The sequence below is a fragment of the Sciurus carolinensis genome, chromosome 9 (genome assembly GCF_902686445.1).
Source record: "Sciurus carolinensis chromosome 9, mSciCar1.2, whole genome shotgun sequence".
In the NCBI taxonomy this organism is placed as follows: Eukaryota; Metazoa; Chordata; class Mammalia; order Rodentia; family Sciuridae; genus Sciurus; species Sciurus carolinensis.
In genome coordinates this window covers 19,868,215-19,886,817 of record NC_062221.1, presented here as the reverse complement: position 1 = coordinate 19,886,817, position 18,603 = coordinate 19,868,215, and the positions used below count along the sequence as shown (strand labels likewise).

General features: G+C 33.5%; 1 protein-coding gene and 1 non-coding gene across 4 annotated transcripts in view; both read right to left on the bottom strand.

Annotated features, from left to right (window-relative positions):
* The window catches only part of Stag1 (stromal antigen 1), a 378,160-nt gene that overhangs the window by 90,162 nt on the left and 269,395 nt on the right, over nt 1-18,603 (bottom strand). For all 3 annotated transcript variants that reach the window (XM_047563511.1, XM_047563510.1, XM_047563509.1), the window contains 4 exons: nt 15,337-15,435; nt 14,637-14,716; nt 6,165-6,272; nt 2,966-3,080 (listed from right to left, as the gene is read on the bottom strand). In XM_047563511.1, coding sequence (XP_047419467.1) covers nt 2,966-3,080; nt 6,165-6,272; nt 14,637-14,716; nt 15,337-15,435 — 402 coding nt within the window. The remainder of the gene's footprint in view (nt 1-2,965; nt 3,081-6,164; nt 6,273-14,636; nt 14,717-15,336; nt 15,436-18,603) is intronic.
* Trnas-uga (transfer RNA serine (anticodon UGA)) lies at nt 4,514-4,598 on the bottom strand. The gene has a single exon. It is a non-coding gene; the product is annotated as a tRNA-Ser (tRNA).

Sequence of the window (18,603 nt, the reverse complement as noted above, 5' to 3'; positions counted from 1 at the left end):
TATTAAGTCTACAATTTCTAAACACTCCTCTATTGGGATTTACCTCTTTTAAAATAGAGCCAGTCACTGGTAAATCATAAAGAACACAACACACACACACACACACACACACACACACACACACACACAACAAGCAAAAGAATTTATTTATGCACAAAGAATGAACATTCTAGAGGATATTACACCTTTCAATTTTCTATCTTAAATTATTGTGACAATTAATCTCATTATTCCTTAAGCTTATAAGGAGAGTGACCATACTTATAAGCTTAAGGAATAAGCTTAAGGAGAGTGACCATACTTTTAGACTGTACAAAAATGTTCTAAAATAATATTAATAGCTTTCTTACCTCTATGAAAAGTACCACAGTATGTACAATAAATTCTATGTACACTACCTATAAGAAAATCTGAACTCATCATATTGAAATACCATTTATCCTACTGACTGGAATATATTTATAAGGTACTTTGTCACTTGAAATTAATGACTACCATAAAGGTTGTGGTAGCTTAAAAATGTCACCATTGAGTACCAAAAGAAAATTAACAACTAGTTTAGGTAGATCTCTTTATCTAGATAATTTCTCCTTCACTGTAAATATCTTTCGATATTTTATAATTCTATTTCACATTCCCCAGTAAAAGAGTGATAATTGGTTCAGTTAATTCTGGTTAAGTGACCTGTATTTCAACTATAAGAGGCTGAATCTACTTATTATTTCTAAAATTTTACTAATGTGTTACAAGAAAAAAAATTCAAAGTAGGACACAATTGGAATCCCATCATTCTTTAAGAATATGAATTCAAAAAGCATTCAGCTCTGAGTGCACACTAGTACAACAGGATAAGAAAGATTTCTACAAAGAATGATCATTGTGAAACACAGGAGACCATAAGGGCCAATATAATGAACACAAATCAACCAGAAACCCTTAAATTTGATCTGCAGTTGCTTCTGCAGCTGAAAAGAATGCTATGCAGGAGAACTGAGAAATTCATTTTAATACTAGTGAAACACATTAGTGAATGGCAATAAACAAAGGAATATAGTAATGCCATCTGAAAATAGAGCAGTAATAAACACTATAAATTACTGCTTTACATACAAGTCTAAATTGCCTAAAACTAAGTACTTATGACTTTAATAAATTAAGTCAAAGTTCTTGAGTTTCCAGAAATCCAAAACAATTCCTTTAATTAGTAATTAAATTAGTGAAGACCATGAGACTCCCTGAACTTTTCAACAATTTAAATATTTGCATGCCTCAACCCTACCAATATTTAAGCCTACTGTTGACATTAATAGTTAGAATTTATATAAGATTTGACTATTTTGTAATACTTTTTATTCTATTCCTCTAAAACCTAAGGGGACCCACGGTAAAATTTGAAATGGGTAATCCTAAGTGTGGTATTTCCTAAGTATTCAGTATTTTTTCTCAAAAATTCACATTTTGCATTTTATTTTATAATGTATCCAAACTTGTTTTATAAAGAAAATAGTTTTGCATCCTTACTATACAAAGTGTGGTTCTTGGACCAAGAGCATAAGCATCACATAGAAGCTTGTTAGAAATGCAGACTCTCAAAAATCTAGAGCCACTGTATCTGAACTGGCATTTTAACTAGATCCCCAGGTTATCTGTATGCACATTTTAAACTATATTCTTAAATACAGTTTAAATATAGTTTAAGTTATATATAGTCTTAAATATGTTCTTTACTCAAATGAAACTCTCCAGCTGGTTTTGTTTCTGATTTTACTTTGTCTATTGAGTTATAACTAAAAAAAAAAATCTATGCAACTTTCCTTTCTGCCCTGCTTTGCCCTGACAACCTCCACCCCTCCATTTCCATGATTCGGTTATCTGATTTTAATTTTCATATAAGCTGCCTGTTTGTCTTTCTTTAACTCATTCCTATACAGTTCCTCCAGCACTCTCAAGCTTGAGCACTCACAGAATCTTTTAAATTGCCCTTTCCTGACAATCCAACATAAATCAAAAACACTTTTCCCCCAAATAAAGTTGAGTCTTAGATTTCTAGACTTTCTTTACTTCTTTTACAACTCTATTCTCACTTATTTCTAATCTAGTAGTTTATTCATTCAGGTCCATCCCCATCTCTGGCCCCCGCTCTTACTGGGAAATGAATCTAAGGGGAATTAACCACTGAGCCACATCCCCAGTTCTATTTTATATTTTATTTAGAGATAGAGTCTCACTAAGTTGCTTTTAGGGCCTTGCTAAATTGCTGAGTCTGGTTTTGAACTCTAAATCTTTCCTCAGCCTCCTGAGTCACTCTGGTTACAGACATGCACTACTGTGCCAGGCCACTCAGGGTTTCTTTAGGTTTAGTTTATCATTCTGTCAATGTCATGCGAGCAACAGAAAAAACAGATTAAAGTATCGAACAATACTTTAGTGAGAAAACTATAGTCTCCCTGCAAAAACAGATACTAATTGTACATTGAGAAATAATTATAAAACTCTTTATATGATAACTGATTACAGCAATAAAAATATTGCTATGGGAGTTGTAGAACTAACAATTAAAACATCTAAATTCATACTTTTCCTTATTTAATAATGCAATTTTCAACAAAGATTGAACTAATGATTTCAACAACTTGACAACTCACAAATTGTTTGATAACATAATTTAAAAGCTAAAGATCCAAATTTAAGAGAAAAAAGGAAAAACAAAATAGTGTGTAATATTGCAACCCTGTAATAGTATGTTTTAACAAATACTATTATATATTCAATATTGATAAAAAGTCACATATATATTCAGAAGTTCCTCCCACAAAAGGTAGAGTACTAATTCCATGATGAAGCAAGTTAAAAAGACAACTTTGTAGGAAAGTCTTATTTTCATTTGATTTTAAATTCAATTAACAATTTTATTCAATATGAAGTCTAATAAAAATAAAATGTTATTTTTTTTTTTTTCTTTTACCTCACTTTCAAGAAAAAAAAGAACAAGCATTCTAATGAGGTTTCCATTTGGACTGTTCCTTCCTCTCCTCTTTGCTAATGCCTCTTCTGCTTGTGGGTCATGTCTGCTAAACAGCCTGGGGGGAGAAACAATAAGAACATTACAAATTCTCATGGACATGAGTTAGTCTTTTCTTTCATTACACAAATTATTTTAGCATTTAAAAAAAATCTGAGATCAGATTACCCATCTATTTCAACAAAAATATGTAACTGATGCCTTTATATAAAGGTCAAAAATTGGTTGGATTTGAAAATTTTCACAAAGAATAGCCATATATAAAATGTAGAAGGAACTTTTTACTGATGAATAATCAATGCTCAAATATTTATGAAAAATACAAGCACCACTAATATCCTATATGTTTAATACTGGAGTACATAATTGTATAAATTGATTTTATCTTTGGTGGTGCTAGGGATTGAACCCAGGGCCTTGTGTGTGTGCTAGGCAAGTACTCTGCCACTGAACTATGCCTCTAGTCCTGTAATTTTAAGTTTTCTTAAATATTGATTTCACAATCACATAATTATAGCATTTAACCAAATGTTCCAGCAAATATACTTTCAATCATTACCTCTTACTTACAGAATATTACCTACAAACAATATTCACCCAATTGTTTTCAATAAAATGACATTCATATTACAGTCAGAAAAGTATCATTTAGTGACTAAATTTCTAAAATATGACCAAGAAATGATCTGAAAAATTTCAACTGTTAAGTAGACTTGTTTTAATAAAACTTGGCTGCTAAAGGTCCTTAAGTCTTTTATTTCCAGTCATTGCTCTAGGCAAAATGGATACAGCAGTGAACAAAGATAAAACTTCCATTCTTGTGGTACTCTCATTCTAATGGATGAAAATAAACTAGATAAATATATACCATCTCAGCTTTAATAAGAAAAATAAGAACATGGAGACAAACAATAGCATGAGCTAGTTTAAATATGCAAGTCAAAGTATGCCTCTCATATGAAGAATAAATAACTGAAGAAAATAAGAATAATTTCACATGATATAAAAACAACATTATCCTAGTAGAAAATGACAATAGAAAAGTTGAGGGTTTTTTTTGGTTGGGGGAGGTATAAACCTTATCTTGCAGCTATATAAATATAGCTATCACAATAGTTTCAGAGAAGGGTTTTTTTTGGTGGGTAGCTTTCAGAGGGGTGGCAAATGAAAAACCTGAGGGTCCTTGGTAACTAAAATATACCAGTTTGGATGACTGCATTTATTATTTATAATTACTCAGAAGTTAGCTTAGGTTTCTAATGTAAAAAATGTGGGTTTTTTGGATGATTTTAAAATATTCATTTCAGTTAAGTCTATCTTTTGGATGACTGGTTAAGACTATGCATAGTTTCTAGACTATAAGATACTGTGTGCACATATGCAAGTACTTTAGACATAATCCTAGAATTTCTGGGGCTACTATATATTGTTAAGATTTTAATTAAAAAATAAAATGTTAAAGCAAAGAAAAAAAAAATTTTTTTTTTTTTTTTTTTGGGTGCTGGGGATCGAACCCAGGGCCTTGTGCTTTCAAGGCAAGCACTCTACCGACTGAGCTATCTCCCCAGCCCCGAAAAAAAATTTTTAAAGATCACTATATTAAAAGTAAATCAATGTTTAAAGAAGTCATTAAAAATCAAAAGTTATTAAAATGTGAATTTCTCCAGGGCAGGGGCCTAAAATCAGTTTATTAAGGAAGTCTTCATTTACTTGCACAAGAATATGCTTCATTTTCACAAGCAAATAATAAATAATGGAGGCATACCCTTCTGGATTTTTATGTGAAGTGTCCCAATTTAAAAAAGGTTAGCAAATATCTCATTTAGTCAAATGACAGATAAAATAAATACATCCCAGGCTCTTTCTAACTCAAAATGCTAGAGTTTATATTCTCTTTTCTATAAAGAACCAAGCTCTTTATTTTCTCTTTGAAGCTGTAGAAGTTGCAAATTCTAGAGACCAACTAGAAAATAACAATCTTGAAAACAAAGGAACTTAAGGATACAATATATCCTTAACATGTGTGACAGATGATATCTCAAGATAAATAGTGAAATTGCATTATTCTCTTAGTCACATAAGTATGTCTGAATGGCCAATTCAATATATTACTTTAAAAAATCAGGCCTCAATTTTTTGACTTTGTTCCTCTTCACTTTCATAACCAAGGAAGACTAACAGTTGGTTTCCATTTAAGAAAAAAAAAAAAATCATGATGAAACAATTTTCCCACTTTGAGTAGTACAACTACTTAGAGAATAATCTGTTTTTGCAGCACTGAGATGCAGATACTTCATGAAGGCACAGATCTGCTCAATATCACAGTTGATCATCCAGGAACAACAGTTGCCCAGTGTGTATGATTTACATTTGTGCTGCAGCAAATCACAAATTAGTACACAATAGACTTTTAGGTTCACCTGCCAATAATCAGACATTAATTTAAATCCATGATCAAAAAATCAAAAAAGAAATAAACAAACAAGCAAAAGATACACATTAACCAATATGTTTGTATTATGAAAATGAATTATCCTACTATAAAACATACACTAGGTAAGCCACAATACAAATGTATTTCATAAGTTTATGCTTACCAACTATCATTAATTTGATGCTTTGCCAAAATAAATTTAATAAATTCAAAAAAATTGAAAAAACTTGAACAGTAACTTGTAAATGTAAGTTTCATAATCACTACAGATTACTGTTTAAAATGACCCTTATTTCCATGGAAAGAATGAGGAAAAAAAAATATGAAGGCATTTTAAAGATGACACTACAGAACATTTAAATTACAAATGTTGAAAAGGTAAGATCAGAATTCAGAATTTTAAGAGGAAAAAAAATACCTAGTAAAATGAAGTATCATTACCTAGGGAATTTTTATAAACTTCATATACTTCCCAATCTAACCACCCAGCTGAGAACCATCTTTTCAGACATCAAGGAAAAAGAATTTATCACAAAACATACCATTCTGAGGGATATGATTCATGACATGTACAAAGGTCATGAAGCTATGATAACTTCCCAGAGTAAATGGATATTTTTCAGTACTCTGGTCAGTCACTACTACTCTCTTCTACTAACTCTAAAACAACAACAAAACAAAACACGTAAGTGTTGAAAGATAACTCACTTTTTATGAAGGAACTCTCCCGCTGCCACGGCAACAGGGCGATGTGCTGAATATACCAAGTGGTAAACATTTTCACAGTCTTCATTGGAAAGTGCTTCTTCACTTCCACTGAAAAATTCAGAAAGTTAACAGCATCAAAGTAAGTATTTATTTTCAGTTCTAACATTATTTCAAAATTTGAAAGTTCATCATAAAAGTTACAAGTATGCTGACTTTGGTTTCCTCTTATCTTACTTTGAAAGTAATATGATTTCACTTTATAAAAGACACAATCATTATAAGGTATACAGATAAAAAGAGAAAATAAAATGTATACAATTTTTCCACACACTCATGTTCTTAGACAATGACTATTAATATCTTGGGATATGTATTAGCCCAAATTAACTCAAACTCTTTAAATGTGCATAAGATTTTTGATGATAGGCTCTGGGAATACTTTTGTTCTTGTTTCAGAGAAATTATTATGCTATGTAAGTCTTCTTTCCAGAAGTATATCTTTGAAGTTATGTTTTAATGCCATATTTACAGCATTATTTGGCCTTTTAGTATTATTTGGTCTTCTTAATAAATGAATTTCTGTAGGAACAATCATTCCTTTATTAACACAACTTTTGCCACTTTCCATTTAAGCATTCTTAAAGTCTGCATCATTTCTCAGTTAGTCATAATGTCTTTAAATACTCTCCCACCCCAAGAATATTCATTTCATGATTATTAATATGTTTTAAAATATCTGATATAATTAAAGATTAACAACAACTATATGGGAAACAGAATTCTTGAATTATACACATTTTTGACAAGAAGTAGGAATTTTAGAGCTCATGCACCAAATTCATATCTGGAGATGCCTCAGGAGCTAGGATGTTGAGGAATCTATCAAATAAAATTAGAATGATCTGGTCAGCAAAAGAAGGTAATTGCATCATAATGAAGGAGAACCTACAGTCCTGACTAAAAAACTGCTAGTTGTCAAGGATGATAGACACCTAGAAACATTTTTTAAGTATATTCTTCCTCCCCTCAATGTCTGTTCCAATACTGCAAGCCAGAAAAACAGAGTAAACAAGCCTGTCAATGCTCCCTGGGAAATAAAGGTAGATGTAGGCAGACTGGCTAGACCATGAACTAACCAACTTTATCTATCCATTCACATTCTTGGGGTTATGAGATTATAATTGAGAGAGACCGTTTTAAGACTAGTAAGGAAGAACATTAGATCTTAACAACAGGCTTTTTGCTTTAAAGCACAAATGTCTCTATTTCCAACTTATACTCCACTCCTAAATTATAAGGAAAGGTATAAAGCTAGGTCATTTCCCAAGTTAGATATCATTAGTTCACCTGCTAATACCCTCCTGGAAATAAGAGTTTTAACATCAAAACAAAACAATTTTACATGGAATTCAAGCTCAAAAATGAAAGGAAATAATCTGTATCAAAAGTCGGAGAATAAAGAGATGAACAGAATGTAACAGGATATTTGACTTTACCTGAAGTATTTGGAGTTTTGGTATGGTAGAGATCTCACAAGTCAAGTAACGTAAGGTCAAATCATTTATTTCACACACATGCTATGATAGGGAAGCTGGGTTGGGATGCTTAGCTTATTACCCAACAAAATAATAAGTAGCTAGAAATAAGGAGACTAAGCAACATAATTGGTAGAGAATATTTCTTCATTTCCTAACTTTATTTTACTCAGTACTTTATTTTACTTAGCACTAGAGACAGAATGTGGGGTACTACCACTGAGTTACTTCCTTAGGCCTTTCTATTTTATTCTGGAACAGTGTCTGCTTAAGTTGCCCAGGCTGGCCTTGAACTTGTGATACTCCTGCCTCAGGCCTCTAGAGCAGGTGGGATTACAAGCAGGTTCCATCACCCCTTACTAATATTTCTTTAAAGAGACAGAAGATGTCAGGGCTGGGACTGTAACTCAGTGATAGAGCATCTGCCTACCACATGTGAGGCACTGGGTTTGACCCTCAGCACCACATAAAAATAAATAAAAGAAAGGTATTATGTCCATATAAAACTAGAGAGATATGTCAGAGTGTTGTGGTACTCTGAAGCCTTTTCCCAAGCCAATCTGGAACACCAAGTTTCAAAAAATTTCAAAGAAAACTTTATGAATATTCCTTAAAGTTATAAGAAATTTTAGGAATTAGTACCTGGTGCAGGGGTTTAAAGAGTTCTCAAGGTAAAAATTTGACTAGAGCAGTCCATGGTAGCAGAAATAAGAGAGGGCTCCCAGGGAGTGCATGATACTTGATTCATCCAGTCTTGGTTTCCTGCAGGCCTTATATGGAATATAAGGAGTCAGTCAGTCAGACTGAAAAGGAGTCAGTCTGAGTAGATTTTTTAAAAACACTATGCCCCAAAGAACTACCTTTAGGGCAAGCAACTTCCACACAGAAAACATGAAAGTCAAGGGCTAGGTCACAAAGTAAATAGCTAGAGGAGGCACTGTTTACTCTGGGGAGCTGTTGAGATCTATGAGGAATTCACAAAAGCACCAGTGTATCCAATGCATTTGGAATATCTGACACAGCTATAGTTATACAATTGTATCTTTAAATTAAGACGTCATCTGCTCTTACCACCCAAATAAACACGCAGAAAAGAACCTTAAACACAGACTTACAAAACCATTCAATCTTGTACATTTGTGGGGAAAGTAGGATTTTGTTTTTTTAGGCAAACAAGTGTCAGAAGGTTTGCAAACACTCTTGAAGGAAGTAATCTAGCTTACTTAGATACTTTGTGGAGAAGACTGAGATAATTACTCTTTGCTGGAAATAAAGGAAAGAGAAATGTCAGAGTAAAAAAATAAATGAGTTATCTAAATGACCAAGTACTGAAACTAAATAAAAAAGACACACACACACACACACACACACACACACAAATGCTTTAATGATACAGATCTCATCTCAAATTCCAGATAATACCACTGAAATAGATGAATGGTTAGAATCTCAGGATACTGTATTATTCAGGGCAAAGGTTTCAATAAGCTGGTGAATTCACCAGCAAAACCTAGTACTTAAAAATAGATTTTAGAGGGGGAAAAACTTCATAAATGATTATGAAAAATGTTTTATGAGCAACACCTGTAAGGAAAGGTAAGGCAACAATTAAGAGACTTCTACACACCATTCTTAAAAAGTAGACAAAAACTAAGCAAAGGTATAAATATGAAACAATATATAAATTCAACATAATAAATAAGTCTATAATTATATGCAATATATATGTATATTGTTTTTATTTTTTATTTACTTATTTTGTGGTACCAGGGATCAAACCCAGGGTTTGTGCATATTGGGCAAGTGCTTTACCACTGATTAACCTCTCCAGCCCTGTTGTCTCTAAACATATTAAGAAAATACAAAAAATTGACCAAAACATTCAGAACATATTCTGCAATAAGAGAATCAAAGAGAGAGGAAAGCTGTAAACTTTTTTTTTTGTGTGTGGAAAGCAAAAATATACTACTGAACTCTCTATAATAGAACTGGAAAACAGAGATGTGCTGTGGCTTCAGCAGTTCTCTCTGGTCCTGAGCCATGCCATCACCTCCCTTTGAAGACTGTTGCAGTCAGTCAGATCCTGCTTCAAAGTAACCATGTATGGCAAGGCAATGATCAAAATATACGGACTTAAAGGAAGAGATGCAACAGGATCTGGTGAAGTACACTACTGAGGCATTGGAGAAATATAGAAAAGAATTCTGCAGCCTATATCAAGGAGTCCGACAAGAAGTACAACTTCACTGGTACTATGTTGTGGGGAGGAACTTCAGTTGTCATATGATAGACAAAACCAAAATTTCCTCAATTTCCAACTGGGTCAAGTGGCCAATTTTCTGTTCAAATCTGGTTAAAAGCATGGATTGTGCCATACATACCCAATGATTCATCCAAAAATGAAGACTGCAGCCTAAATTTCAAATACCAAAGACTGAATTCTTCTGTCCTGCTAAGGGAACAGACTGATCTCTGAACATTCACTGTTTTGTACAGGGCATTCTCTGCACCAGTTCATTATGGTGATAACACAAATACAAAAACGGCTTAAGTCAGGCATGGTGGTGTATGCCTATAATACCAGCAACTTAGGAGGCTGAAGGAGGGAGGGAGATTATAAGTTTGAGACCAGCCTCAGCAACTTGGCAAGGCCTTAAGCAACTTAGCAAGACCCTGTCTCAAAATAAAAAAATGAAAAAAGCTGGGGATATGGTTCAGTAGTTAAGCATTCCTGGGTTCAATCCCTGTTACAGTAACAAAAATCAAAAGAAAAAAACGAACAAAAATCCCCCCAAAACAGCTTAAGTTTCTATTTTTTTTATTCTATACTATATGCCCCATGTTTTAACCTTAATCCAGTCCTTTAAAAAATAAATCTGTTAGAATGCAAAAGGTAATAAATTTACTTACTGAATTTCTATGAATAAAAACAAGTAAAAAATTGTATCATACATGACTTACCAAAAATGAATCAAGAAAAAACAAACTGTGAAAAGACCAATAATAAATAACAAGATTGAATCAGTAAAAAAGTCTCACATTAAAGCACCAGTTGGCTTTACTCTCAAGTTCTATCAAATACTTAAGAGAATTAATACTAATTTTTCCTTAATGTATTTAAAAAAAGAGCAAAGAATTCTAACACTTTCTACAAGTATTACCTTGATACCAAACAAGACAATGATATAACCAAAAAAGAGAACTTAAGCCAATATCTTGGATAAATACAGATATAAAAATCCTTAACAAAACTAGCAAACCAAATCCAATAGCACATTAGAAAGATTATTCACATGATAAAGTAGGCTTTATCTCAAGGAGGCCAAAGTGATTCAACATATGCCAATCAATAAATGTGAAACACAGTATCAACAGAATGAAGGACAACAACCGTATGACCCTCTTAATATGTGCAGAAAAGGCAGTTGAGGGTCTGGGGATATGGCTCAGTTGGTAGAGTGCCTGCCTCGCAAGCACAAGGCCCTGGGTTCAATCCCCAGCACCGCAAAAAAAAAAAAAAAAAAAAAAAAAAAAAGAAAGAAAAGGCAGTTGATAAATGCAACATCTTTTCATGGTAAAACACTAACTTAGGTACAGAAAGAACATACCTCAACATACAAAAGGCCATTTATAATAAGACAACAGATAACAATTACTGAAAGGGGAAAAGCTGAAAGCTTTCTAAGGTCTGAAACAAGAAAAGGATACCCACATTTACCACTTTAATTCAAAAGAATATTAGAAATCCTAACCAGAACAATCAGGCAAGAGAAAGAAATGAAGGGCATCCAAACTGGAAAAGTCATCATCAAATTGTCAGTGTTTGCAGATCACATGATCTTAAACATAAAATCAGCAACAACAACAACAGAAACCCAAACACACTGCCAGAAAACAATTACAACTAATAAATTAACTGAGCAAAGTTGCAGGATACAAAATCATCATAAAAAGTTTTCAGTAGCATTGCTATGCACCAACAGCAAATAATCTGAAATAGGAATGAAGACAGCAATTCCATGTATAATACTTACCAAACCAAACCAACCAACCAAACAAACAAAAAAAACCGAGGGATAAGATCTCTAAAATGCAATCTATAAAAGACCAGTGAAAGAAACTGAAGAGAACACAAGTAAGTGGAAAGAGATCCCCTGTTCATAGGTTGAAAGGATTAGTAGTTTTAAAATGTCCATACTGCCCAAAGTGATCTACAAACTCACTGCAATCCCTATCAAAGTACCAATGACATTTGTCACAGAACTAGAAAAATAGCACTAAAATTTGTTATGTGTGGTTCACAAAATACCCCCAACAGCCAAACCAAGCTTGGGTAAAAATAACAAAGCAGGAGACGTTATTTTACCTGACTTCAAAATAGATCACAAATCTGTAGTAATCATGGGACTGGTAAAAAAGAGACATAGACCAATGGAACAAAACAGACTAGAAGTAAACACAAGCATGTATAGCCAGCTGACTTTCAACAAAGATGTGAAAAATACACATCGGAGAAGGAATGGTATTTTCAGTAAATGGTGCTGGGAAAATTGGATATCCCCACATAAAATAAAATGAGACCCCCCCCCCCCCGTTTATCACTCATTTCAAAAATCAACTCTACAGGACTAAAGATTTATGTAAGATCTGAAACTATGAAACTACTAAAAGAAAATGGGAGAAGGGCTTTAGGGACACTGAAATGGTCAAGGATATTCTGGAGAAGATCTCAAGAACAAAGGAAACAAGAGCAGAAAAGTACAGGAAACAAAGCAAAAATGGTATTATATCAAACTACTAATTGTCTGAACAGCAAAGAATACAGTAAAGAGTGAAGGTGGACAATTTCCAGAATGGGAGAAAATATTTCCAAACTATGTACCTGACAAGGGGTTAATATACAGAATATACAATGAACTTCAAAAATGCCAACAGCAAAAATCCAATCTGATTAAAAAAATGGGACATAAGATGATGTGGTGGCACATGCCTATAATTCCAGTGACTCAGGAGGCTGAGGCAGGAGGATCACAAGTTCAAAGCTAGTCTCAGCAAAGGTGAGGTGAGACCCTTTCTTTAAAAATAAAAATATAAAACAGGGCTGGGGATGTGGTTCAGCATTAAAACACCCCTGGGTTCAATCAGCAGTACTGAAAAACAACCAAAAAAACCATTCAATAAGGTTGTCAGCTCATCCTGGTAAGAATGGCTTCTATCAAAAAGACTAAAGGTATCAAGTGTTGGTAAGAATTAAAGAAACTCACACTGTTAGTGTGAATGTAAATTAGTTCAGTCCTTGTGGAAAACAGTATGCACATTCTTTAAAAAATAAAAAGCAGGGTGCTGGGGTTATAGCTCAATGGTAGAGAGCTTGCCTGGCACACGTAGGGCATTGGGTTCAATCCTCAGCACTATGTAAAAATAAATAAAAAAAATAGAATAAAGGTATTGGGTCCATCTACAACTAAAAATATAAAACTAAAAAAAAAAAAAAAAAAAAAAAAAAAAAAAAAGAAAAATAGAACTTTCATATGATCCAGAAATCCCACTATTGAGTATATATACCAAGGAAATGAAATCACTACATCGAAGAGATGCCTGTAAAGTTCACTGCAGCACTACTCACAATAGACAAGAAATGGAAGCAAACAAAGTTTCTATCAACTAATGAATGGATGAAGAAAAGGTGATATTATATATAAAATGGAAAACAGTTCAGCCATGAAAAAGTATGAATTCCTATCCTTCATGAAAACGTGGATAGAACTAGCAATCATTGTGTTAGTTGAAATAAGCCAGGCATATATGTGTAATATAAAAAAGCAGATACAGAAGATGAGAGCAGAATGGTAGTTAGGAGAGGCTGGGGAGAGTAAGGGAGAGGGAAGGATGAAGAGACCCTTATCAATGGCTACTGAGTTAGTTACACATAAGTTCAAGCATACTATGGGACAGTAGGATTCTTTCCCCCCTTCTCTCCTCCCCTCTATACAATCCAACATTTCTCCATTCTCCCCCACACTTCTGCCCTCCCATTATGTATAACATTCACTTATCAGAGAAAACATTCAGCCTTTGAGTTTTGGGGATTGGCTTATTTCACTTAGCGTGATATTCTCTAACTGAAGTTTTGAAGCAACAGACAAGTATATTTTAAACATTCTTATCATAGAAAAAAGGATTTTTAAAAAGACAGGGAAAAGAGAATCTACCAATAAGAGAAGAGGCTGTATTTTAACATATAGTATAAAGCCAAAATAATAAAAAGCATGGTATAAAAGCAAAAAGGTATAAAGAGCTCAAGCAACAGTAGACCCCTGTATAGCTATTTAGTTCACCACAGGTGTGCCATTATCAAGTATGTAGAGAAGAGTATGTAACAACTTTGCTAGAAATCACATTCTCACAAAGATTCTATGTTTATAGTCAAACCTATAATGAAAAAGCCCTTTTTCTTAAAATAGCTTTCCATTAAATTGCTATTTTAAAATCTATTTTAGATTCTTTTGTAAATAAAACAATTAGCTGTTTTATTTTCTTTCTTTTGGTTTTAGACACATTCCAAAAAGCCTACTGGAAAAACCTATCCCTTTTAAGGGTCTTCCTTTTGAAGACCTTTGTTCTTTTTGTTTTAAAGAGGAAGATAGGTCACTTCATTGATATTTTCACTCAATTTTATGAAAGAACTTTTACATGGAAGAGACAACAGTCAAAATGAAAAACAAAACAAATGCACACACGCATACACACACACACACAAAAAAAAAAAAAAAAGAGAGAGAGAAAAGAAAAAAGGAGAATACTTTGTTCTGAACAAAACCTTAAGGTGTTAAGAGTAGAACCTAAACTGATAAACATATTTGAGGGTATTATACAGAAAAGGACATCAATAGAGTAAAGGGCATTAAAATATCAAAATATTAAAAGATATACTCACTGAAGTATTAGAGTAACCAATCGAATAGCTTCCACAGCAACGTCATATTCTTTGTCAAGTGTCATTGATACGATGCGATCCTAAAATAACAGTTATAAAACAAATCAACCATGAACATAAATAAGCTGAAAGAGACTTAAGGTTATGTATTTTGGGGCATATATACCACACTAAAGATAGGTTAAATGGGAAGTTTTACTACAATCTTTTTTTTTTTTTTTTGCAGTACTGAGGATCGAACTCAGGGCCTTGTGCTTGCAAAGCAAGCACTCTACCAGCTGAGCTATCTCCCCAGCCCAGGAAGCTTTACTTTTGAAACCATATGCTCATAGTTCTACTCTCGCAAAAGAGATGCTAATACAAATGTTTGTAATTTAAAGTCTTTCTCATCAACTGGCACTCCCTGAACACTGTGACAGGGAAACCTTTAGTTACAAAATTAATACATTCATTAAAAATAATATACAAAGAAATAATTTTAAGCAAGAAAGACTTTTTTAAGGCAACAGTAACTTTTGTGTTTATGGTAAAGCGGAGGTTCATTCATTTATTTTGTGTGAGTTTACTTAAAAAATATGAACTAAACACTTATTACAATAATGTTATTTGCTAAACTAGCTTTACTACAAGGTTATAATGAGGAATAATGTAGGTGTAATGTAGGTACTGTGAAAATAAGCTCACTGTTCTCGATGCTTACCTTGAATCGGTTAGTGAAGAGCTCCAGTTTGGGGAATAGTTCTCTATTGGTATATAGGCTTTGTAGAGCTTTTAAACACTTCAGTCTGACTTCCCCTTGCTTCAGAGATACAAATAAAAACATAAAAGCAGCAGTTAATTCCACACCAGAAAGATAATAAAAATATTGAAGTCTTTATGAAGAATAAAATAATTTCAGTTTAATCATTCAACTTACATTATATTGTAATTCAATATGGGACAAGACTGAGCAAATGTATAGTTTGTGTTGAACTTAGATTTATTTAAAAACACACTGAGAATCCTTTAGTTACTTGTGAATATAATTTTGCCAAACATTTATCAACTCTGATCATATAATAATGAGTATCTCTCATATTATTCTGATACTCAGATTTTTAACCTATGATCATAATTACAGAAGGGCATGCTCATTTGTTCTATATGTAATTATAGAATAATCCTGTGGAAAAACAATTTCATATTAAAGGTCATCATTTTATTCATGCAACAAATATTTACTGGATGCTTTTTAAATTCTAAGGAGAGTAAAACAGCAGAATGTTTAAAACACCAGGAAAATGATACAGTGAAGAGTCCTGGGGATGCTATTTGCTAGAATATCGTTAATAAAGTTATTAATTAGAAATACAGGATGTTGGCAATCACCATGTACACAAAGTGTGTACAGCATCATCTAGAAATTTAGTCAACACTCTCAAAGGATTCAAGAGAGACTGAAATTTCTAGGCTTCACAAGAAGTAATGTGCTATAGCAGTAGAAGCTCCAGTCCCGGAATCGGATTATTCTAGATTTTATTTCCAGTTCTACATATCTTTGGTGCACCTGAAAAGGCAAGTATATTAATCACTCTGATACTCAGCACTCATATTTATAAAGTTGTTGAAAAGACTAAGTGCAGGGGTGTGCTGGTAAAAGTTTTAGCAACTCATTCTGGGGAAAAGGGCCCACTTTGTTATATATGCAGAAATCTACAACATGAATACCTCTTACATAGATGATACTGAGGTACCAATGAAATATCACTGAACTCATTCATGGATAAATATGTATAATCATGCTCTAGAAAACAAATTAAACTATTTGTAGCACAGCACTGAATTAAGTAGTATTTCCTGTTAAGGCTCTAGCATGTAGGAGGAATTGTACTTGTTAATCCTTCATCCTCCGTGGACTACTAATGGTCCCTAACTGCACCTTTCTCTGAAGAAACCACCATGGTTGACAAGACCCACCTGGAACAGAAATTCCTAAGAGGTTATGCTCCACCTTTTATCTCTATTCACTCTACCTCACTCTCAGTTTTCCCAGACTAAGGCCCATACCAGAGTAAAGACATTTGAATCTGGCAAGACAAACTTTGAGATGTAATTTATTCTCTAGAGTTCACTTTTAGATCATGCTGAGACTAGACTTAATCTGAAACCAGCTTTCTGTTAGTCTGTTTCCTGCTTTATCATATTTTCCTCATTTTCTTATAGGATACTCCCGAGTACAAACCTCAGTGATACCATGTGCTACAAAACAATACTTTGGTCAATCAGGGATTGCAATACAAAGGTAATCCCAGAAGATATAATGGAACTGAAAAATTCCTACTACCTAGGGACCTCGTAGCCATCATAACATCACAGCACAACTTAGGAATCATGAGTTTGTGTTGATGCTGATGTAAACAAACCTACTAAGCACATACAATTACATACAGTATGTAATATTTGAAAATAATAAATTGCTAGCTTTTGCATCTGCTATGCTTTTATCATTATTTTAGTGCACATATCTACTTATAAGCTTATGTTTAGCTGGCAGCAGCTTTCCACAATCTTGTGTTTACCATGTCTCAAGTTTACACTAAGAAGTCACATGCAATTATTGACCTATACCATCTAGGCTTGTGCACATATACTCTCTTATGTTTATTCACTGAAAAAATGGCCAAGTGACACATCTTTCAGAACATATCACCATTGTTAAGTGACACATGACTATACTGTCATCACAAAAGTCCCTGACTTCAAGCCCACCACTGGACAGATCCTCCAAACAAAAATTGAACAAAGAAACCATAGATCTCAATAACACAATTGATAATTTAGACTTAATGGACATATATAGAATATACCATCCAACAAAGAGCGAATACACTTTCTTCTCAGCAGCACATGGATCCTTCTCTAAAATAGACCATATTTTATGCTACAAAGCTAATATTAGCAAATACAAGAAGATAGAGATACTACCTTGTATTCTATCAGATCATAATGGCTTAAAATTAGAAATAAATGACAGAGTAAAAAACAGAAACTACTCCAACACCTGGAGATTAAATAATACGCTATTGTATGATGAGTGGATAACAGAAGACATCAGGAGGGAAATTAAAAATTCTTAGAGGTAAACAAGAACAAAGATACATCATATCAAAGTCTCTGGGACACTATGAAAGCAGTACGTGGAGGAAAATTTATTTCACGGAGTGCATTCAATAAAAGAAGAAAAAAAATCAACAAATAAACGACCTAACACTACAGCTCAAAGCCCTAAAAAAAGAAGAATAGAGCAACACCAAAAGTAGTAGAAGACAGGAAATAGTTAAAATCAGAGCTTTTAGGGATTGTGACCTAAAATAGGTGGTATCTAATGTTTTTGTTAAGATTCTGGGTTGGATTACTTGAAGACTGAATTGTTTGGAGGAAGAATCCAATGGGATAAGTACTGACAATTCCTGATATAAAATAGTATTGTATTTTGCTAGGGTTTTCACCTGTTGGTGAAAAGGAATGTGTACTACTAGCTTGTACACCATCCTGACATTTGAGGGAGCAGGGTGAATAACAGTTAACTCTAGGAACTGTGTAACTGAGTAGTTGTTGCTATACTGCACTGTGACCCTAAAGAGAAAATAACAAGGTCAGGTCATTCAATTGCCAGTTCAAGGCTAGTGTTGCTTCTTTGGTGAACTTAAGCAATTCTTCTATGCCAAAATCAGAAATACAATAGAAAAGAAGTGAGATCTAAAAAAAGTATCTGGGTGGAAGTAGGTGAGGACCTTTAATTCCTAGTTTTTTTTTTTTTTTTTTTAGTTTGTGAGCCTGAAAATGACTCATACCCCTAGGTAGAGGATGCATGACTCCTCCCTGTCCATCCCTTTGTTGAAAGACTGTGGAAGTTTCAATTTCGGCAGTTATCTTAAGGCCAATGCTAGGAGCTGTTCTCATGATCTACAGAGACATTTCCACTAGA